Source organism: Mercurialis annua, linkage group LG5 (assembly GCF_937616625.2).
Source record: "Mercurialis annua linkage group LG5, ddMerAnnu1.2, whole genome shotgun sequence".
NCBI lineage: Eukaryota > Viridiplantae > Streptophyta > Magnoliopsida > Malpighiales > Euphorbiaceae > Mercurialis > Mercurialis annua.
The window spans coordinates 6,260,527-6,279,824 of NC_065574.1; the positions used below are offsets into that span (position 1 = coordinate 6,260,527).

At 33.5% G+C, this 19,298-nt stretch overlaps 1 protein-coding gene across 1 annotated transcript; it reads left to right on the plus strand.

The window, feature by feature from the left end:
- Nucleotides 1–301: 301 nt before the first annotated feature.
- On the plus strand, nt 302–3,785 carry LOC126682568 (uncharacterized). Its single transcript, XM_050378291.2, has 7 exons — nt 302–749; nt 1,555–1,892; nt 1,992–2,144; nt 2,664–2,756; nt 2,952–3,010; nt 3,232–3,337; nt 3,429–3,785. Exons 1-7 carry the CDS (start codon nt 374–376, stop codon nt 3,660–3,662), a joined length of 1,359 nt encoding a protein of 452 aa, XP_050234248.1. The 5' UTR covers nt 302–373; the 3' UTR covers nt 3,663–3,785.
- Nucleotides 3,786–19,298: the final 15,513 nt, after the last annotated feature.

Genomic DNA, 19,298 nt, shown 5'->3' on the forward strand with positions numbered 1-19,298 from the left:
AACTAACTTTATCTATTTAATTGTAACTAAAAAGCCAAATAATTAAAAGAGGTCAAATCTTTCATGAAAATTTCACAAAAGTTTCAATTTTTTAATTTTATCCAATTTGTCAACGCTTGATTTTGTTTTAATTATGTCCAACTACACAATTTTTTTTATGTGACGCTGATATGTGGCATTGCCACTTCAGGCCATATAGACGTCACATAAATAAAATCATATAATTAGACATTATTAAAACGAAATCATGCATTTCAAGATAAATTGAATAAAATTAAAGAAATTGGAACTTCTGGTCATTTGGCCTCACTAAAAACATATTCACCTTCCTAAGCTGACAATATTACTCATAACTTTACCACCATAGCCATTTATGGCTTCACTTCTGCTTCAAAATTCACTTATTTCTTCCTTCACACAAAAGCCCACCGCTCTTTTCTCCTTTAACAGTACTAATCAATTCAAAGTCTCCTTCTCTCTCAGTCAATCGAGTGATGAATCTGCACAAAACCCACCTGAAAAAACCACTCCTGAACCGCTAAAGCTCGCTTTCGAGAAAGCTAAAGCATATAAGAAGTCGATCGAAGAGACCAAGAAAACGAAACTCGAAGAGAACCCAGTTGAGGGTTCTGCTGAGGATAGTGGCTATGACAAGGTTAAGGCTGCTTTGGAGAAAGCTAAGGAATACCGGAAGAATAAAGGACTTGGTGGAGGTGAAAAGGGTGCTGCAGGAAGTGTATTAGATTCAGGTATTTTTTTTTGGCAAATTGGGTAAGAGTTGTGTTCAAAATTAGGAATTCAATGTTTTAGGTGATGGGATGTAAATGTTCCATGAATATTATATTTGGTGATTGAAATAACTGAATTGCTTGGTGGTAATTGGACAAAACTTGATTGTTTTTGCTGTTGATCATTTTTTGGCTAAATGTGGTTTAATTTTCTTGAAGGGTATGTTTGGTTCATGAAATTGGAATAGCAATTCCGTATAGAGTAGCTCTTCTTTACTTTGGATCATAACTATTCCGTTTCTTATGGCATAACTATTCCATTTTATGAACCATTTATAGCCCAGAGATTTTAATGCATACAAGAAAATTAGAATGTTCGATTTTACGAATTAAAGGCAATGTTAATGCATATATAGCAACGGAAGTCATTAGGAATTTTTTGGTTCTAATGACCAAAGATTGGAGAAACTTTGAGGCTACGTTTGGTTCATGTAACAGGTCCTAAATAGAACAACTATTCCGCATAGAATAATTTTCTTTATTTTGGTACATAGAATAGTAACTTTATGGAATTGTTATTCTGTGATTTTGTGAAATAATTACTCTCTCAAAAAGTAAAAATGTAAAGAATGACTATTTCATTTGCTATGAAATAGCTATTTAATTCCATGCTATTCCATTCCATGAACCAAATATAGCCTAAATTTTCTTAATGGGAATGAATGCGATATGAAATGCCAGAACGAAAAAAATCAAAAGCACTTCATTGTCAAATTGAAGGCATATATACTTTTAACTGAATATATGCTATATGAACTTGTTTTAGGATTAAAAGGAAACAATGGTGGTAACTTACAAAGTGGCATAGGGGAGAAAAGTGCCGGTTCAAAAGAGAAGTTTTCAGTTTCAAGCATCGATTTCATGGGACTCAACTTCGCGGATAAAAAATCGGGCAGAGGATTACCAGCTGGTTTGGTTCCATTGGTTGATCCTTTTCAAGGAGGGGATGTGCCGGAAGTGGAGATAATTGTTGGAGACAATAGCAAGTTTAGGGACAAAACAGTGTCAATGCCTAAGCCGAGTCAAGATGATAGTTTGGATGTGTACAAGCCTAAGGTTTCGACATGGGGTGTCTTTCCTAGACCTGGAAACATTTCTAAGACAGTATGCTTATCTATTTTTTATTTTTGAGAATCTTCATTTCATAAATTTTATGTGAATGAGAACTCTTAAAAGTAAGCAGTTTCCTTGTTTGAGTTTTAGTTTGGTGGAGGAAGAACCATTCGTCCCGGGGATGTTCTTGAAACAGCTGAAGAACGAGCTGCCAAAAATGACCGCACGAAGCAATTACTTGCTGCCTATAAGAAGAAAATGGGCATATCTATTGATCCAAAGCTAAAATTAGAGTGTGATGAGGTACTCTCTTTTTTTTTAAGTAAAACTCTATCGTGTATATGCCATGATTCCATAGGCTAGCTCCAAGTCTCCCAATTGACGAGAAAGAGTAAAGAGAAATTGGATAAGTTTAATTGGTATTAAAGTCAGCCCGAGTCTAAAGTTAAGTCGTATTCCAATATTAACAGCTGTTTAATGCTTAGATACCACGAGTCTGTAAATCTCAGGAGTGAGGTACTTTCGTACTTCTTAGTACTGATTGTTTAGTTTCCAAATGTGTGGCTTGAGGTGGATGCTCCACCTTCAATGCATCTATATCAAAGCATAGGATAATTCTTGTTGGTGCAATGTTTTTTTTTTCTCCCTTCTTTAAATTTTGACTCCCATGATTGCGAATGTAAATCAAATGGCACACATAAATATTGCTGACAACACTCGGAATAAGTTAGTTTTCTGCAGCCGTAGATTTGTGAGGAATTGAACCATCTACTAGAGTATACTTGTATATATATCCCTAATTCAAGTAATTGTGATTCAAAGGCATTCAAGAACGGTGACTCATTGATGGATTCTGGAAAGCTTAAAGAAGCAATGCCATATTTCCAAACGGTTATGGATAAGTTGCCATTTCAGGTATTTTTCAGCTTCCTTATACATATTATTTCGCTTTTATCTGAGAATGTAAGTTCATTGACGCAATTGTGTGAAGCACGTAGCAGCATACAAATTAGTCTATTAGTTGTTTTTGATATTTTGGTTGCAGAGGACAACTGAAGACTTGTTCTTGTCATTCTGAGATTCATTAACATACTATATTTGTTTCTGCAGAGTGAGCTGCATGGATTAGCTGCTCTGCAGTGGTCTATCTGTCAAGATTCAATTAGCAGGTAAAGTACATCGATCCACAGCGGAATTTAGATCTCTAACAAATTCGCAGTTCTGTTAAATATAGACTAGTTATGTTCTGCACAGATCAAAGGCATGTGTTTCTGATCGATGTATTTGCTGATATACTACTAAATTCAAGCTAGAAAATTGCATTTTTATGCCTCTTTGTCCTGTTGGAAAATTTAATATATTTGTTTCTTTGATGATATGTAATAAAAAGTCTGGCTGACGGGAGAAAAGAGGCTCAATCCATGTACGAGAAACTTCAGTCTCATCCGAATGCTAAAGTGAGCAAGAAAGCAAGACAGTTTTTGTTCAGTTTTCAGGTAAAAACATGAAAATAAGGAGGCTATGATATTTATGCATTTTGAACACCTAAAAGAGTTGATACACAATCACTTTTATGTGTGATAATAGGCCATGGAAATGATGAAGGTTAGAGGTTCTGATTTCATACCGAACAGCACAGACTACCAGGACTATTTCGAGGCGTTCGTTGAAAAGAAAACCAACTATCTTGTAGGAGAGGCCGAAAGCGCAGAAGGTGCAGTACCGAGTTTACCGACTCAAGCACTCCCTTACATGTTTTTTCTAGTTTCTCCCATATTTTTAATCTTGTTCATGGCAATTTCTAAAGGAAATATAAATTAGAAATACCAAGACTTCCAATTAGGATTTTTCTAAAGGAGTTATACATCAAAATGTATACGCACATAATTAGGTTGTTTCTTTGTAATATTGGTTGTTAATAATTTATAGTCTTATCTTATTTTATTTTTGTATGCATGTCCAACATGTCATTGTGATCTTATCTAATAAATTGCAAAATAATTCACCAATAATCTCTTTGGTGATTATCATTGGCTCATATATAATATAAATAATGATCAAAGGGTTATTTCAGTTTTTAAACTTGTACATCAAGGATAGTTAACTCACATTTAGATATTTCAGTCAATTGAGAACAAATTCTTTATTTTAAGCTAATTACAAATAAAATTATACAATAGGGACCAAATTGCTCAAATTTTATCCCTAAATGGTCTAATATAGACAATATAGTCCTTAATTGACCTTTAAAATAAACAATATTGTCCTTAATCGATTAAAATAAATACTTGTGAGTTAATTGAGTCCGATGCATAAATCTAAAATTTACAATGTTCTATAAATAATGGTTAGATCTGCATACGTTAGGTAACGCCTAACATTTTGCAGATGAATCCAGAATTTCTCATATTCCTCTATCAATTAACATCTCGAGATCCCTTCGGAATTGGAAGTATTGTGGGGGGTTTTTGCCACTGAATTTAAAAAAATTAATTATGATGCTGGAACAAATCAAGTTTACAATTGCTGGAGTGGCAAAAAGACCATATTGGATTGGGCTTTTTATATGTTTTACGGGTTTTTTCAGCCCAATATCTTTTATACGGGCCAAACAATTTCTTTACTTTTCATACCGGGTTTTATTACTTTGTTGACCTAGAATTTTAAATTCTTCTCTTTTTTACGAACTTCCTTCTCTTAACTCTGAATTGGCGGTTTCTTTTTCTTTTTTCTCTGAAAATAGCGGTTTCTTTTCTTCTTCTCCACACGATTTCTTCTTCTGATAGTCGTCGCTCTTCATCAAGTCTCAGTGCCGCTCCACTGCCGCCTTCGTTGTGCCGCCGCCGTTTTTTTATTTTTGTGTTTTCTTTTTCAGATGTGAACCGGAGTTATTGTCGGAAGGAATAATAGATATCAGAAGTTTTTAACGATTTTAAAAAGTTTTTTAAAGGCATATGATCCGATTTTGAAACGAAAAAATTCACCATTCTTCTTATTCTTCTTTTTCATTTTCAGATCTAGAAATTGTTTTATTAACTGTTTTTAAGTCACAGTAATTCTTTTACCATTAAACATGTGTAAAGATTATCTTTAAGGAATGTAATAATAATTTTCATTTATGTAATGAAAATATGTTATTTCTGCAGTTTTACTATGTTTGGTTATATTTCTGCGTTTTTTTAATTCTGCAGCACGATTTGTTGATGATGGTAGATTGATAAAATTATTGTAATGTTTCAGTGTTGTTGATTTTATGTTAATTTTATGTTGATAATCGGTTGATATTTATTGATTTTAACATTGACAAATAAGATAATGGTGTCCGTGAAATAAACTAAAAAAATAAAAATTTAACTGAGACTAGATAATGATATGTTAGCATTGGGAAAGAAGACAAATAAAGATGTTGAATTATTATAATGTTACAATGTTGGAATTGTGTTGATTTTCGGTTAATATTTTGTTGATTTTAACATTGGTGAAAAAACAATAATGATATTGAATTATTATAATGTTATAATGTTGATCTTGTGTTGATCTTGTGTTGATGTTATGTTGATATCAACATATGTAATAAACTAACTGATTCAAATTTTTCAATCTTTTTTATACTAATTTTTATTTTTTCAACATTTTTTCAATTTAATTTCAATTTTTTTATTTTATTTTCACATATAATGTGTTTTTTTTCGTTGATGATAAAATCAACTAAATATCAACATAATATTAACGCAATATCAACATAAGATTAACATTGTAACACCATAATAATTTAACATCATTTTTTTCTTTTTCACAAATGCTAAAATTAACAAAATATCAACCGAAAATTAACACAATGTCAACACTATATCATTACAATAATTCAACTTCGTTATTTGTCTTCTTCTATGATGATACCATATCATTATCTAGTCTCAATCTAATTTAATTTAATTTTTTAGTTTATTTCACAGACAATATTATTTTATTTGCCAATGTTAAAATAAAAAATCAGTTGATAGCAACATAATATCAACATAAAGTCAACATAAAATCAAAAACACTGTGATATTACAATAATTCAGCAATCAATCATCATCAACAAATCGTTCTGCAGAATTAAAAAAAACGCAGAAACACAAGAAAAATGCAGAAATAACATAATTTTATTCCATAAAATCACAAAATTATTCTACATAACATGAAATGAGTATTAGATTCTCTAAAGATACTCTTTTATACATGTTTAATGGTGAAAAAACAGTAAAAAATTAACAAATTACAGATCTGAAAATAAAAAAAAAAGAACAAAAAAATTCAAATCTGAAATCAAAACGATAAAAGAAAGATGACGGCGAGACGAAGACGGAACGGCGGAGGCAGAACGATGGAAATGGAACAGCGGAGGCGGATTGGTGCGAAGAACAAAAGGTGAGTTGAGAGAGAGAAAGGAGAGAGAAAATTGAGGAGAGAGAAACATATTTGGTTTATGAGGATTTGACTTGGAGTAGAAAATATATTTTTTCCGTATAAAAGTAATAATCTCCAGCGTGGATGGTAGTTTTCATATTGAAAACTCTTACCCGTATAAAAGATATATTTTTGCAAATATTAGATGTTTATGTAAAAAGCCATATTGGATTCATCACTGGACATTTTGACAGATAAATGCTCTTTTTTCTGGAACTATTATTTATTTTTCACAAACTCAAAAAAAACAAAAAAAATGTTATTTTTATATAAGTTTGTATAGTGATTTATAAAAAAAAAATGTGCAAAAATTTCTCATTGTTTTTTTCAAAATATATATATATCTGTACCTTGTGACATATTTAATCTTATTTTATCCCCATTATCTTATGCTTAGATGTTTCCGGACAGCAGTAGGTAGCCGGAGGTGGTGGTCAAATCAATTTCTCATCAACACCCCTAAAAGTTAAAATAACCAAAATAGAACTATAAAAACACGTAAACATAATAAAAATCGCATTCAATATGATGACCATATTAACTAGACTCGCGTTGTTGAATCAACAAAAATTGAAAAAAAAAATAATTAAGTCATTTTTGTGTATAGTTTAGTGATATAAATAAATAAATTAATTAGAATTTTAAATTATAACCCCCTTCTTTCTATACCGTTATAATAGAAATATTACTATTAAATTAAGACTTTTTTTCTAGAGTTTCTTTCGTAATTTCACCACCGGATGAAAATAATGATTACTTATTCAAATAGTGAAAAATGAATAAAGTAAGCTTTATTATAAAAGACAAAGTAACCGTAGACAACCCCTAAATCAAGTCCGGAGAATTTTATTTAAAAAAATAAATAAAAGCATTAAAAATATGAAAAGGTCTTTTAAATTTATAATTTTACTCAAAATAATGTAAATCAATTTTGTGTGAGGATAATAAAATATATTGTAAATGCACATGAGTTCGGTATTTTTTTTCCAAACCAGTAAGTTCGGTAGTTGAAATGCACTGATTGCATGAATATGTTATATATGTATTATTTCTTTGTAGCTATACGAGCAATAGGGACAAGTACCAAGCGAGAGATAAAATTTGATTTTATGTTGTTTTCTAAAAAAAAAAATTAAAGTTAATAAAAAAATTGTTTAGGATGTTGGAGCAAACTAAATAGTTTAATAAAAAATTTATCCTATAATTTATAAATTATTTAGAAGATTAGATGGAGTTAAACCAAAACTTGTCTTGCATCATTTTCTTGAAGGTTGCTAATATGATCATGTTTTGTTTTGAGATCAAGTTTGTACCTCACTAACCAATGTTCTCACAAAAAAAAACTATCTTTGTGCATTCATTGCGTTCAGAATTGAGAATAAAGAGTTTTAGAAAACCTTCGGTAAGATTTGTATGTATTAATGATAAATCGAAATATATACATAAACTAATTATATTATTTGTATATGCATGTCCAACATGTCATCGTGATCTAGTTTACATTGGCTATCTAATAAATTGGAAAACAATTCACCACTATTATTTTTCCAATTATGTACTTTTTATATGGATGATGCCTATAACATAAATAATGAGAAAAAGGCCATTTCAGTCTCTAATTTTATGTGTCAGAATCAATTAACTCACATTTAGTCAATGAATTAAGAACCACACTTTTTTATTATTAGGCTAATTAAGAATAAATTTTACAAAATAAACAAGTTCAGAGGCCAATATGACCAAATTTTCTCCATAATTGACGTAAAAATAGATATACTTAATTGATATAAAAACATAGATTATTGTATTTAATTGACATAAGAAAATAGAGTATTATTCTTGGGGCGAAATGAATTTATCTATCAAAATTTTTAATATTTTTGTCAAATATACCATGATCTTTAAATCTCGTCAGTTTGTGTCACGACCCGATTTCCACCTCGAAACTCGAGCCGAGACCGGCGCTAGGGAATGGGAATGGTTGTTCCGAAACCCGTAGCAAGCCTAAAACCTCTATAAATTTTTCGCCTCTTAAATATAAATATATATCGTACATCGCGTACGACCCGTTTTCAGAAAACACCGTTAAAACATTTTTCCGTTTAACGTGGAAAACACATTCTGAAAATATTCATATAGGCGATATCGCGTTTTCAGAAATGCTGGTTGAATAACCCCAGTTATTCTGACCCACGCGCATTTCTGAAAACCGGTGCGGGGGTACAGGGACTTGGCTCACGTGCCTTGCCTCGCAGGCAGCCCTGTCTCAAACCGCGCACCCGAATAATATGTTTAATAAAATATATCAAACACTTTTCTTTTCAAAGCGTTATATCAAACATATTTAAAAACATGCACAGCAGGCACACAAACGTAAGGCCAGCTAAAACTACACACAGTGTCTTTGCAGACCAAAGACACAAAGCTTGGCCCACCCGTAGGGGACACCATAAAACACCATATGCCTATTAAGTAGCCACTTATTAGAGCTAGACAAAGTCAGGTTCCTATCAGAGTATATAGACAGAGGAACCATGACGTGGCCACAGGCATATCAAACCTATATACACTATTGCAGCAGCTAAGAGTTTAAAGTGTTATTTACATAACAACAGAATAAGCTTCCCTGATGGAAAAGGATGGAAGCTCGACCAGACCCGGTAGCTAGGTACCTGAAAATGATAAACAACAACGGGGTCAGAAATATAAATATTTCTGAGTGAGTAGATAGGTTTACAGTTAAATACCAAAATTGCGTATAGACAAAATGTCGATATATAAAAATATTACCAGTCCTCGATCCAAATGAAACCCTAATCCTGATTACGTTATAGTGCTATCATATATATAATGCATATGCACAACTCTTGTTTAATACAGGATGTGCTGTATACATATGTATCACAGCCATCTTGACTCTGTATTGGGTTGCTGGGCCGGAACTTAAATCACTGCCACCTCAGGACTACCCATTAGGTTTAAGCCGCTTTATAAGCATCTGGCTTAAAACCTAATCTCAATATGTATGCTTATAATATTTACCTCTCATCTAGTTCATTAACACCGGTGATCACACAGTCCTATTGTTGCCCAATAGATAGCTCGTTTCAGTGGATCTTCCTTGGCTAAGTTTCATACTTAGTGCGATTTATGATTTAAAAACAATTGAATACTAATATTCAAAAGTAAACAAATGAACTCACAAACACCGCTAGGTCTGGAACTTAATCCTGTGGTTGTGGTCAGACTGCTGGCTAGCTGGTCGGACTAAACACACAAAGTAAACAGGATAAAACACATCAATATATGTTTCCTATAAAACTTCTAGGTCCTTAAACCCAGATCTAGGTCAAACATATAATCATATAAACACGTAACACTTATGGTCTGTTTTCTTTTAAAACCATATTATAAATTCTCGTTTTGAGAAAACGTTCTAACTTCACTCTGGAAGTTATTTTAGGTATCACAATACCCTAAGAAAACCATTTATAGTATAGACCTAATTGTCAAAACAATTCTCGGTCATATACTAAGTATTTAGCAAAAGCGATTGCTAAATCTTCAAAACCGTTTAAACGTTGACTTTAACTCTTTTAAAGTCCATTATAAACGTTTAATTTTACTTTTAAAATCTCCTTTTAAAAGTCTTTAGGTTTAGTATATAAAACCTTTTCAATTTCTTCTAACACAAGTTATCGTTTTAAAACGTTTTCGAATCAACGAAACTACGTCAAGTTCTTAGGGCAAAAAGCCCCAAAAACAAATCCCTATCCGTCAGCGTCTCGGCACGGTGCACGATCGTGCACCTTGGGTGCATGATCGTGCACCCCAGGGCAGTGCACGATCGTGCACAATTGGTGCACGTTCGTGCACCCTCTCATGGTGCACGTTCGTGCACCAAATGGTGCACGTTCGTGCACCCGAGTGCACAGCCCCGGGAAAGTTGATTTCCCGGGCTTTCCGACGTGCTTTAACTCCATTTTTCCGCCCCTAACACGTATACACATTCCAATCTATCCATATTCACGTTCGAAACGTAAAACTAATACGTTTACGTTCGATTCGATACGGTAACCGTTTATAAACGAATATATATTCGAAATATATCGATATATATCAAAATAAACATTTAATACGGGTATACTACCTCGATTACTTGAGTAATCGTTGAAGAAATGGAGTTAGAATCGAGAAACGGATCAAACGGCCGGAAACCCTAGGTTCGGCTTCGCACAGAGAGAGCAAGCAGCTCTTTATTTCTTTCAGATGAAAGAAAATGAAGGTTTGGCCTTCATTTGCATCAAATGATGCATATATATACTTAAATGGTAAAAAGTCCACTTTAGTACTAGCTTCTTAATTAGTCGTCTGTAACTTAAACGGAAACGACTTCCAAATTTCGTGAAAATTTTACCAAAAATCTAATAAAATATAACAAGAATAAAAATATTATTTTTATTCCCATCCGACTTATATTTTATTCTTAATAAATCATTTTTGATTTATTAAGCCCGCATTGACTGCGCTTGATAAAATTTCTGCTTCCAAATTTTATCAAATTTTCACGATAACCTTTTTAAAATATTTTGCGAATATTGGCACCAAAAATATTCGCTAGGGACTTATGAATTATTCTGCACCCAATTCATAAATCCATATTCTCTCTGTTAACTATATAACTAATCAAATTTAAATTTTAGAAATTTAAATTTGCAATCCTATAGCCATATTAAAAATTTAGGGACACTTGTAAATTAAATTTATCTTTAAATTTAATTTACCTACTCCCGTCTAATAAAATATTAGACACGTGGCTATATTTTATTCCTTAAATTTTCGGGTTATTACATTCTCTCCCCCTTATATAAATTCGTCCTCGAATTTACATATATTTACTTTTCACTTATAATCCAAACTTTACTCATACTTAATCTCACTTCATGCTTCGGAAAGCATAGCACCATCTTGACTGGCATTCTCAATCATATCTCTCTTCCTCGCTGTTGTTATTATCACCTGTTTGAACTTCCGTTCTACAAACAGATTATCCACTTTCTATACTCCTCTTGATCGTACAACTCGTATAGAATACCTTTTACTCCTTAGCTTAGCATCCTGCAATGCATTCCAAGAACTAATCTCTAGTCTCTTTCTTGCTAAGCGATCCAAATAGGTTGGTATAAGTTAATACCATTTAACTTACTCCAGGGTTATCATAAAACTAGATTACCTTTGCTAGCTTCTGATAACTCCTCTTTTAGTATATCACCTTTGTCGCACATCTTTATTTACTTTATTATTTTTCTTTCTTTAACTTTTCTTTTCAATCTTAGTTGTTTGTTTATGGCTCATCTTATTATTGAGATGACTTTTAGTATGTTTTATAATTATTGTTTCATAAACTAACTACTCATCTTTTAGTTTCCTTACGTTTCTATACCTTGTATAGAATGTCCTTTCTTTCATCCCCACAATCTATAGTAACTTCCTGTTACAGATTGGGTAACTGATCTTCTCTCTTGCCGGAATGTGGTTGCATAGGTGTGGGTGTGGTTATAATCTAACTATCTCACTATGAAACACCTTCTAACTTACTCCACACACATAGCATCCTTGTTCACAGCTAACAGTTTTCATAACTGTGCTATAGCTGTTACTATCGCGTTTAATTAACTGACTATCAACTATAGCTCCATTTTCAAAATATTTTACATTAAAACAAAATGTTTATTAAATATTTTCCACTTTTAGTCGGCCATGCATTATGCATTTCTGGCCCGACATTCAAAATACATGTACGTTACATGTATATTCCGTTACCAGTCAGCCTCGACTTTACAGTCATAAGGCTCGGTTCTCGGAATTTCTATCTTTTGAAAGTACTGTCTCAATACAGTTTGCAAATGCTTTTTATACATATATGGAGCTTATGTTGATAATTCCAAGCTAACTAAAGTTTACACTTATTATCGTGATCACTTGCGCTTTTGGCTCACTGCCAAAATTCACGCAAGTTTCACAGCATCACCTTCATCTTCAAGCATCATATTCCTCTCCGTTCGTCAATTGCAACGGTTAAAACTTAGATAACCGTCCTGGGATTATCATATCCCAATATCAAACCGATCTAACGGTTCGATCATTAATTACTGGGGTTTTACTATACTTTATCAGTTTTCAGATAACATCTGAAACTTACTCCTTGAGTTCTTTATTCTCATCTCTTTCTTACTTTGGTAACATTTCCATTTATGTTAATCCAAGGTTTACTATACTGTTTAAGTATATTGTTTATTCATTAAATAATTAATAATCATTTATTAATGAATACCTTGTTTGACACGACTTCACAAAGTCTGTCAGTCGTCAACATAATCAACGACTCTCTTTATTCAAATCAGAACTAGTAGTGTAACTACTTGGTTCTGAAAATTATTTTTCCCCTTTTCATCATCTTTCTTTTAGTTGTTTCGTTGTTTATTGGTTAAGTGCTGAGGTTTACTCCTCTCAGACTTATGAGTTTTGGTTTATCTAACCACTCGTTTGGATTCAAGAGATATGTCCATTACTGACATCTGCTCTGTCTGTAAGACCAATCTCATATCCATTTTAATTAAACACATGCGTATGACTTTGTTCACCGACAGTTACTTGAAGTCAAACTAACCGAGTTGTGTTTAATTATATCCTACTCTCTCTTATCTTAATCGCAATTATCTTCTATTATCTACTCTTGAACTTTTATTTATCATAAAAGTCCATCACTAGACTTATCTCTTAGTCTATCTTAGAGTAAGAATGTAAATTCTCACTTCCTACTCTTCTCAATCCTTAGTAACTTCTGATGTTTCGGAATGAAACATTAGAATCCAGATCTTTATTGTTTATTATGAACAATAAAAATCACATCTTATCTTCACTATCTTGTATCCTACCTTGACTTTATTACAGAGTTTTCGTTCGAGTATGCTTACATTTTAAAACAAATACAGTTTGTTTTGTAAACAAATTGTTTCTCAACAATTTATTTCACAACAATTTTATTTTATAAACGAATGGTTTCTCAAAACAATCGTTTCAAACATATGTACATATACACATATTTCACCCACATATACAAGTATATGTGTGTACCAGCTGGATTTTTTTTTAAATTTATCTCTTCAAAACTGTGAATCTAACAATTCACATTTTTAAAACCTTTGTACAATTGTGGCTCAGGGTGATGACATCTCTCATCCCCAAAGAGTTGCTATATAATCCACTTTCTCTTTGATATACTAATATACATGATGCATGTCCTAACAAAATCATTTTGTATAGGTATATGGAATTCAAGTATTCCTTTTTCTATAGTGATTGTTGCAATATGCATTCATGATGCATCTGAGCACAATAATACATTCTTTTAAAACAAAACTGCAATACTCACTTGTAAGCTTCTTTCAAACTACTTCTCCGTAACATTTCAAGTTTCTTAATCCTAATAATTTATCCTCACATTAGGATTATTATTTCTTACATCATTTGGTTAATTATCGATAGTTATTGATTTCTATTTAAGGATGCACGTTTCTAACATCCCTAACTTATCAATTCTCATTTATCATTTATCTTTTAATGTTTATTTGTATGTGTATTTCTTTTTGTTTAAGAATATAATTTATATCTGTAGTTTATGTTTTCCAATTCTAACGTGATATTGAAAACACATAAACATACTAACTTAAACATTAAACACATAACTAAACATTACCTGACGATGATCGCGAAGACGGAAACGCCTCACGAATCATCGGGCCTTTACCTCGCCCTCCGCGGAATTTCAGTTTTCCCTTATCCTTTCCCCCTCGCGGAACAAAATAGGGGTTGTAGTGCCTTGCGGGTCCAGAATTTCCTGTCCTAGGAAATGTAGCAGTAGGTTCTTCAGGTTTGATGTAATAGTACGGCTGGAGGGGTATATCATTCCTCCTCAACTTACTCTCTATCTGCTTCGCGCGCCCAGCCAGATATGCTACAGAATCAGACTTTACCGCCATGAGTTCCTCGAACTCAGGCCCTAAACCTTTGACGTACCTACTTGCAACTTCCTCACCATCACGAACTAACTCAGGTACTTCTTCACATAAACGCATAAACTCAACAGTATATACCTCCACATTCAAATCTTCCCCAGTGTACTTATCCATATAATCCCTTAGCCTATCCAAACTTTGGTTTTCTTGCACCTCCCACTCGCTCACGTATTCCCATGACTGATTCGGCGAGTGTCTTATTTGCTGTTGAACCCTCCTTAGATGGTCCACCTCAGCTAAGAACTCTTTTACCTTAAATCCCAGATAAGCTGACGTAGCAGTCGATTCAGACACAGAGCTATGGCTATTTCCAGTACTGTGTATGTCTTCATTCAACATTCTCTCTAATTCCTCTACTCCAATAGCATCCTCCCATATGTCCATGTCACATGCTGATGTTGAGTCAACAGCCTCTATGGGAACAGATGTATCAGGTATAACAGGCAAACCTGGTACATTATGTGGATCAGACCCCACATGCGTATGAGCTCTACTAGGCCCAGACATACTGAAACACATGAAATTTTCAGCATAAGTACCGTATGTAATAGTTATAGAAAAATCACATTTTCATATAACAGGTATCAACTATTAAACTTATATAAGCAAAACATATAACAATCACACACAATTCAGAGAAAATCTAATTACTTTCTCGAACAGAAATTCAAAGGAAATCTTCGCTTTGTCCTGTGTTCAAACAGAACCATTCTCCTTGAATACTGGTCATCTGTTCTGACCATTGCGCTCCATGATTATAACATGTTTCCAACTTAGGAACATCTCACATGTTCCTTCAGTTGTAACGTATCTCAAACACAAGAACAACTCATGTGTTCCTGATCAAAATATCAATACACACTACACACATGTATAGTTGCTATCTATAGCTGAATGTATTCAATAACTGACAACTGATCAAGACATGACTCGAATCCTATGTTGCTGCAATAGTTCACTAGGAACTCTTATGACTTCTAGTACCTCTACTTAGCATATATCAGTAACAATACTTCAGACATTCAAGTCCTAAAACATTGCTCTGATACCACCTTTGTCACGACCCGATTTCCACCTCGAAACTCGAGCCGAGACCGGCGCTAGGGAATGGGAATGGTTGTTCCGAAACCCGTAGCAAGCCTAAAACCTCTATAAATTTTTCGCCTCTTAAATATAAATATATATCGTACATCGCGTACGACCCGTTTTCAGAAAACACCGTTAAAACATTTTTCCGTTTAACGTGGAAAACACATTCTGAAAATATTCATATAGGCGATATCGCGTTTTCAGAAATGCTGGTTGAATAACCCCAGTTATTCTGACCCACGCGCATTTCTGAAAACCGGTGCGGGGGTACAGGGACTTGGCTCACGTGCCTTGCCTCGCAGGCAGCCCTGTCTCAAACCGCGCACCCGAATAATATGTTTAATAAAATATATCAAACACTTTTCTTTTCAAAGCGTTATATCAAACATATTTAAAAACATGCACAGCAGGCACACAAACGTAAGGCCAGCTAAAACTACACACAGTGTCTTTGCAGACCAAAGACACAAAGCTTGGCCCACCCGTAGGGGACACCATAAAACACCATATGCCTATTAAGTAGCCACTTATTAGAGCTAGACAAAGTCAGGTTCCTATCAGAGTATATAGACAGAGGAACCATGACGTGGCCACAGGCATATCAAACCTATATACACTATTGCAGCAGCTAAGAGTTTAAAGTGTTATTTACATAACAACAGAATAAGCTTCCCTGATGGAAAAGGATGGAAGCTCGACCAGACCCGGTAGCTAGGTACCTGAAAATGATAAACAACAACGGGGTCAGAAATATAAATATTTCTGAGTGAGTAGATAGGTTTACAGTTAAATACCAAAATCGTGTATAGACAAAATGTCGATATATAAAAATATTACCAGTCCTCGATCCAAATGAAACCCTAATCCTGATTACGTTATAGTGCTATCATATATATAATGCATATGCACAACTCTTGTTTAATACAGGATGTGCTGTATACATATGTATCACAGCCATCTTGACTCTGTATTGGGTTGCTGGGCCGGAACTTAAATCACTGCCACCTCAGGACTACCCATTAGGTTTAAGCCGCTTTATAAGCATCTGGCTTAAAACCTAATCTCAATATGTATGCTTATAATATTTACCTCTCATCTAGTTCATTAACACCGGTGATCACACAGTCCTATTGTTGCCCAATAGATAGCTCGTTTCAGTGGATCTTCCTTGGCTAAGTTTCATACTTAGTGCGATTTATGATTTAAAAACAATTGAATACTAATATTCAAAAGTAAACAAATGAACTCACAAACACCGCTAGGTCTGGAACTTAATCCTGTGGTTGTGGTCAGACTGCTGGCTAGCTGGTCGGACTAAACACACAAAGTAAACAGGATAAAACACATCAATATATGTTTCCTATAAAACTTCTAGGTCCTTAAACCCAGATCTAGGTCAAACATATAATCATATAAACACGTAACACTTATGGTCTGTTTTCTTTTAAAACCATATTATAAATTCTCGTTTTGAGAAAACGTTCTAACTTCACTCTGGAAGTTATTTTAGGTATCACAATACCCTAAGAAAACCATTTATAGTATAGACCTAATTGTCAAAACAATTCTCGGTCATATACTAAGTATTTAGCAAAAGCGATTGCTAAATCTTCAAAACCGTTTAAACGTTGACTTTAACTCTTTTAAAGTCCATTATAAACGTTTAATTTTACTTTTAAAATCTCCTTTTAAAAGTCTTTAGGTTTAGTATATAAAACCTTTTCAATTTCTTCTAACACAAGTTATCGTTTTAAAACGTTTTCGAATCAACGAAACTACGTCAAGTTCTTAGGGCAAAAAGCCCCAAAAACAAATCCCTATCCGTCAGCGTCTCGGCACGGTGCACGATCGTGCACCTTGGGTGCATGATCGTGCACCCCAGGGCAGTGCACGATCGTGCACAATTGGTGCACGTTCGTGCACCCTCTCATGGTGCACGTTCGTGCACCAAATGGTGCACGTTCGTGCACCCGAGTGCACAGCCCCGGGAAAGTTGATTTCCCGGGCTTTCCGACGTGCTTTAACTCCATTTTTCCGCCCCTAACACGTATACACATTCCAATCTATCCATATTCACGTTCGAAACGTAAAACTAATACGTTTACGTTCGATTCGATACGGTAACCGTTTATAAACGAATATATATTCGAAATATATCGATATATATCAAAATAAACATTTAATACGGGTATACTACCTCGATTACTTGAGTAATCGTTGAAGAAATGGAGTTAGAATCGAGAAACGGATCAAACGGCCGGAAACCCTAGGTTCGGCTTCGCACAGAGAGAGCAAGCAGCTCTTTATTTCTTTCAGATGAAAGAAAATGAAGGTTTGGCCTTCATTTGCATCAAATGATGCATATATATACTTAAATGGTAAAAAGTCCACTTTAGTACTAGCTTCTTAATTAGTCGTCTGTAACTTAAACGGAAACGACTTCCAAATTTCGTGAAAATTTTACCAAAAATCTAATAAAATATAACAAGAATAAAAATATTATTTTTATTCCCATCCGACTTATATTTTATTCTTAATAAATCATTTTTGATTTATTAAGCCCGCATTGACTGCGCTTGATAAAATTTCTGCTTCCAAATTTTATCAAATTTTCACGATAACCTTTTTAAAATATTTTGCGAATATTGGCACCAAAAATATTCGCTAGGGACTTATGAATTATTCTGCACCCAATTCATAAATCCATATTCTCTCTGTTAACTATATAACTAATCAAATTTAAATTTTAGAAATTTAAATTTGCAATCCTATAGCCATATTAAAAATTTAGGGACACTTGTAAATTAAATTTATCTTTAAATTTAATTTACCTACTCCCGTCTAATAAAATATTAGACACGTGGCTATATTTTATTCCTTAAATTTTCGGGTTATTACAGTTTGGTCCTCGCCTTTCGATCTTTTCCAAGTATATCTATGACTAATTTTGAGCTGATGTGGCACAATATTGTTCTATATGTACAAAATTTATCCCAAGTGACGTATACAACCTCGAGTCATGTCATCTCCAAATGAGTCGTGAGCATATTTGACAAAGATTTTAAAATGATAGATTAAACTGGTAAGATTTAAAGATTGTGATATACTCTTTCCATTTTTTTTAACTGTCCATTTAGCCAAAATTGTACATATTAAGATAGTGGACGTTTATTCATTTTAATCACACAGTTTAAGTTTTCTTATTTTCATGCACAAACTACCACGTTTTCTCAAATTCATGCACGGTGCTAAGGTGTCCCGGCTCCATTGGTGTAATTTGCTGAGGTGGAGGTCATTCTACACCAATGAATGAGTGTCACCTCAACACCGTGCATGAATTTGGAAAATATTGGTAGTTCATGCATGAAAATGAGAAAATTTAAACTGCATGATTAAAATGAAAAAACGTGTAAAGTTCGTGAAAAAGCGTTAAAATTGTGGATAAATAAATAGATGTTGCCTATTTTTAATTTATTAAAATTTATGTGTGAATTAATTGATTCCAATATATAAATTTTAAAACCACAATCGCCCTTTACTTTATAAATTCTAATCACTCAAAAAAAAACCCCCCCTTTATCCCCTTTTATAATTATACACTGACATAAATATATTTAGACTGGAACTCTGTAACGAAGGTGAAATGCTCGAATCAAATTGCAAGCAATTTCCAGAGACACCACTAATGTGTACAAAAGTTCGAGATGAAAATTTACGTTTTGAACGTACGAAGTTAGCCGTAGTTCAATGAACTATATGTGAGTAGAATAGTAAGGTGTATTTGTATAGCAATGCATCTCCGATTAACGATAAGTTAGCATGTAGTTATATTTTAAAC

Bases quoted from the DNA above. Each gene is read 5' to 3' on its own strand.
- LOC126682568 (XM_050378291.2), top strand. From the start codon at position 374: ATGGCTTCACTTCTGCTTCAAAATTCACTTATTTCTTCCTTCACACAA. The intron at 1,893-1,991 runs GTATGCTTATCT...TTTGAGTTTTAG, and splicing joins CTGGAAACATTTCTAAGACA to TTTGGTGGAGGAAGAACCAT. The intron at 3,338-3,428 runs GTAAAAACATGA...GTGTGATAATAG, and splicing joins AGTTTTTGTTCAGTTTTCAG to GCCATGGAAATGATGAAGGT.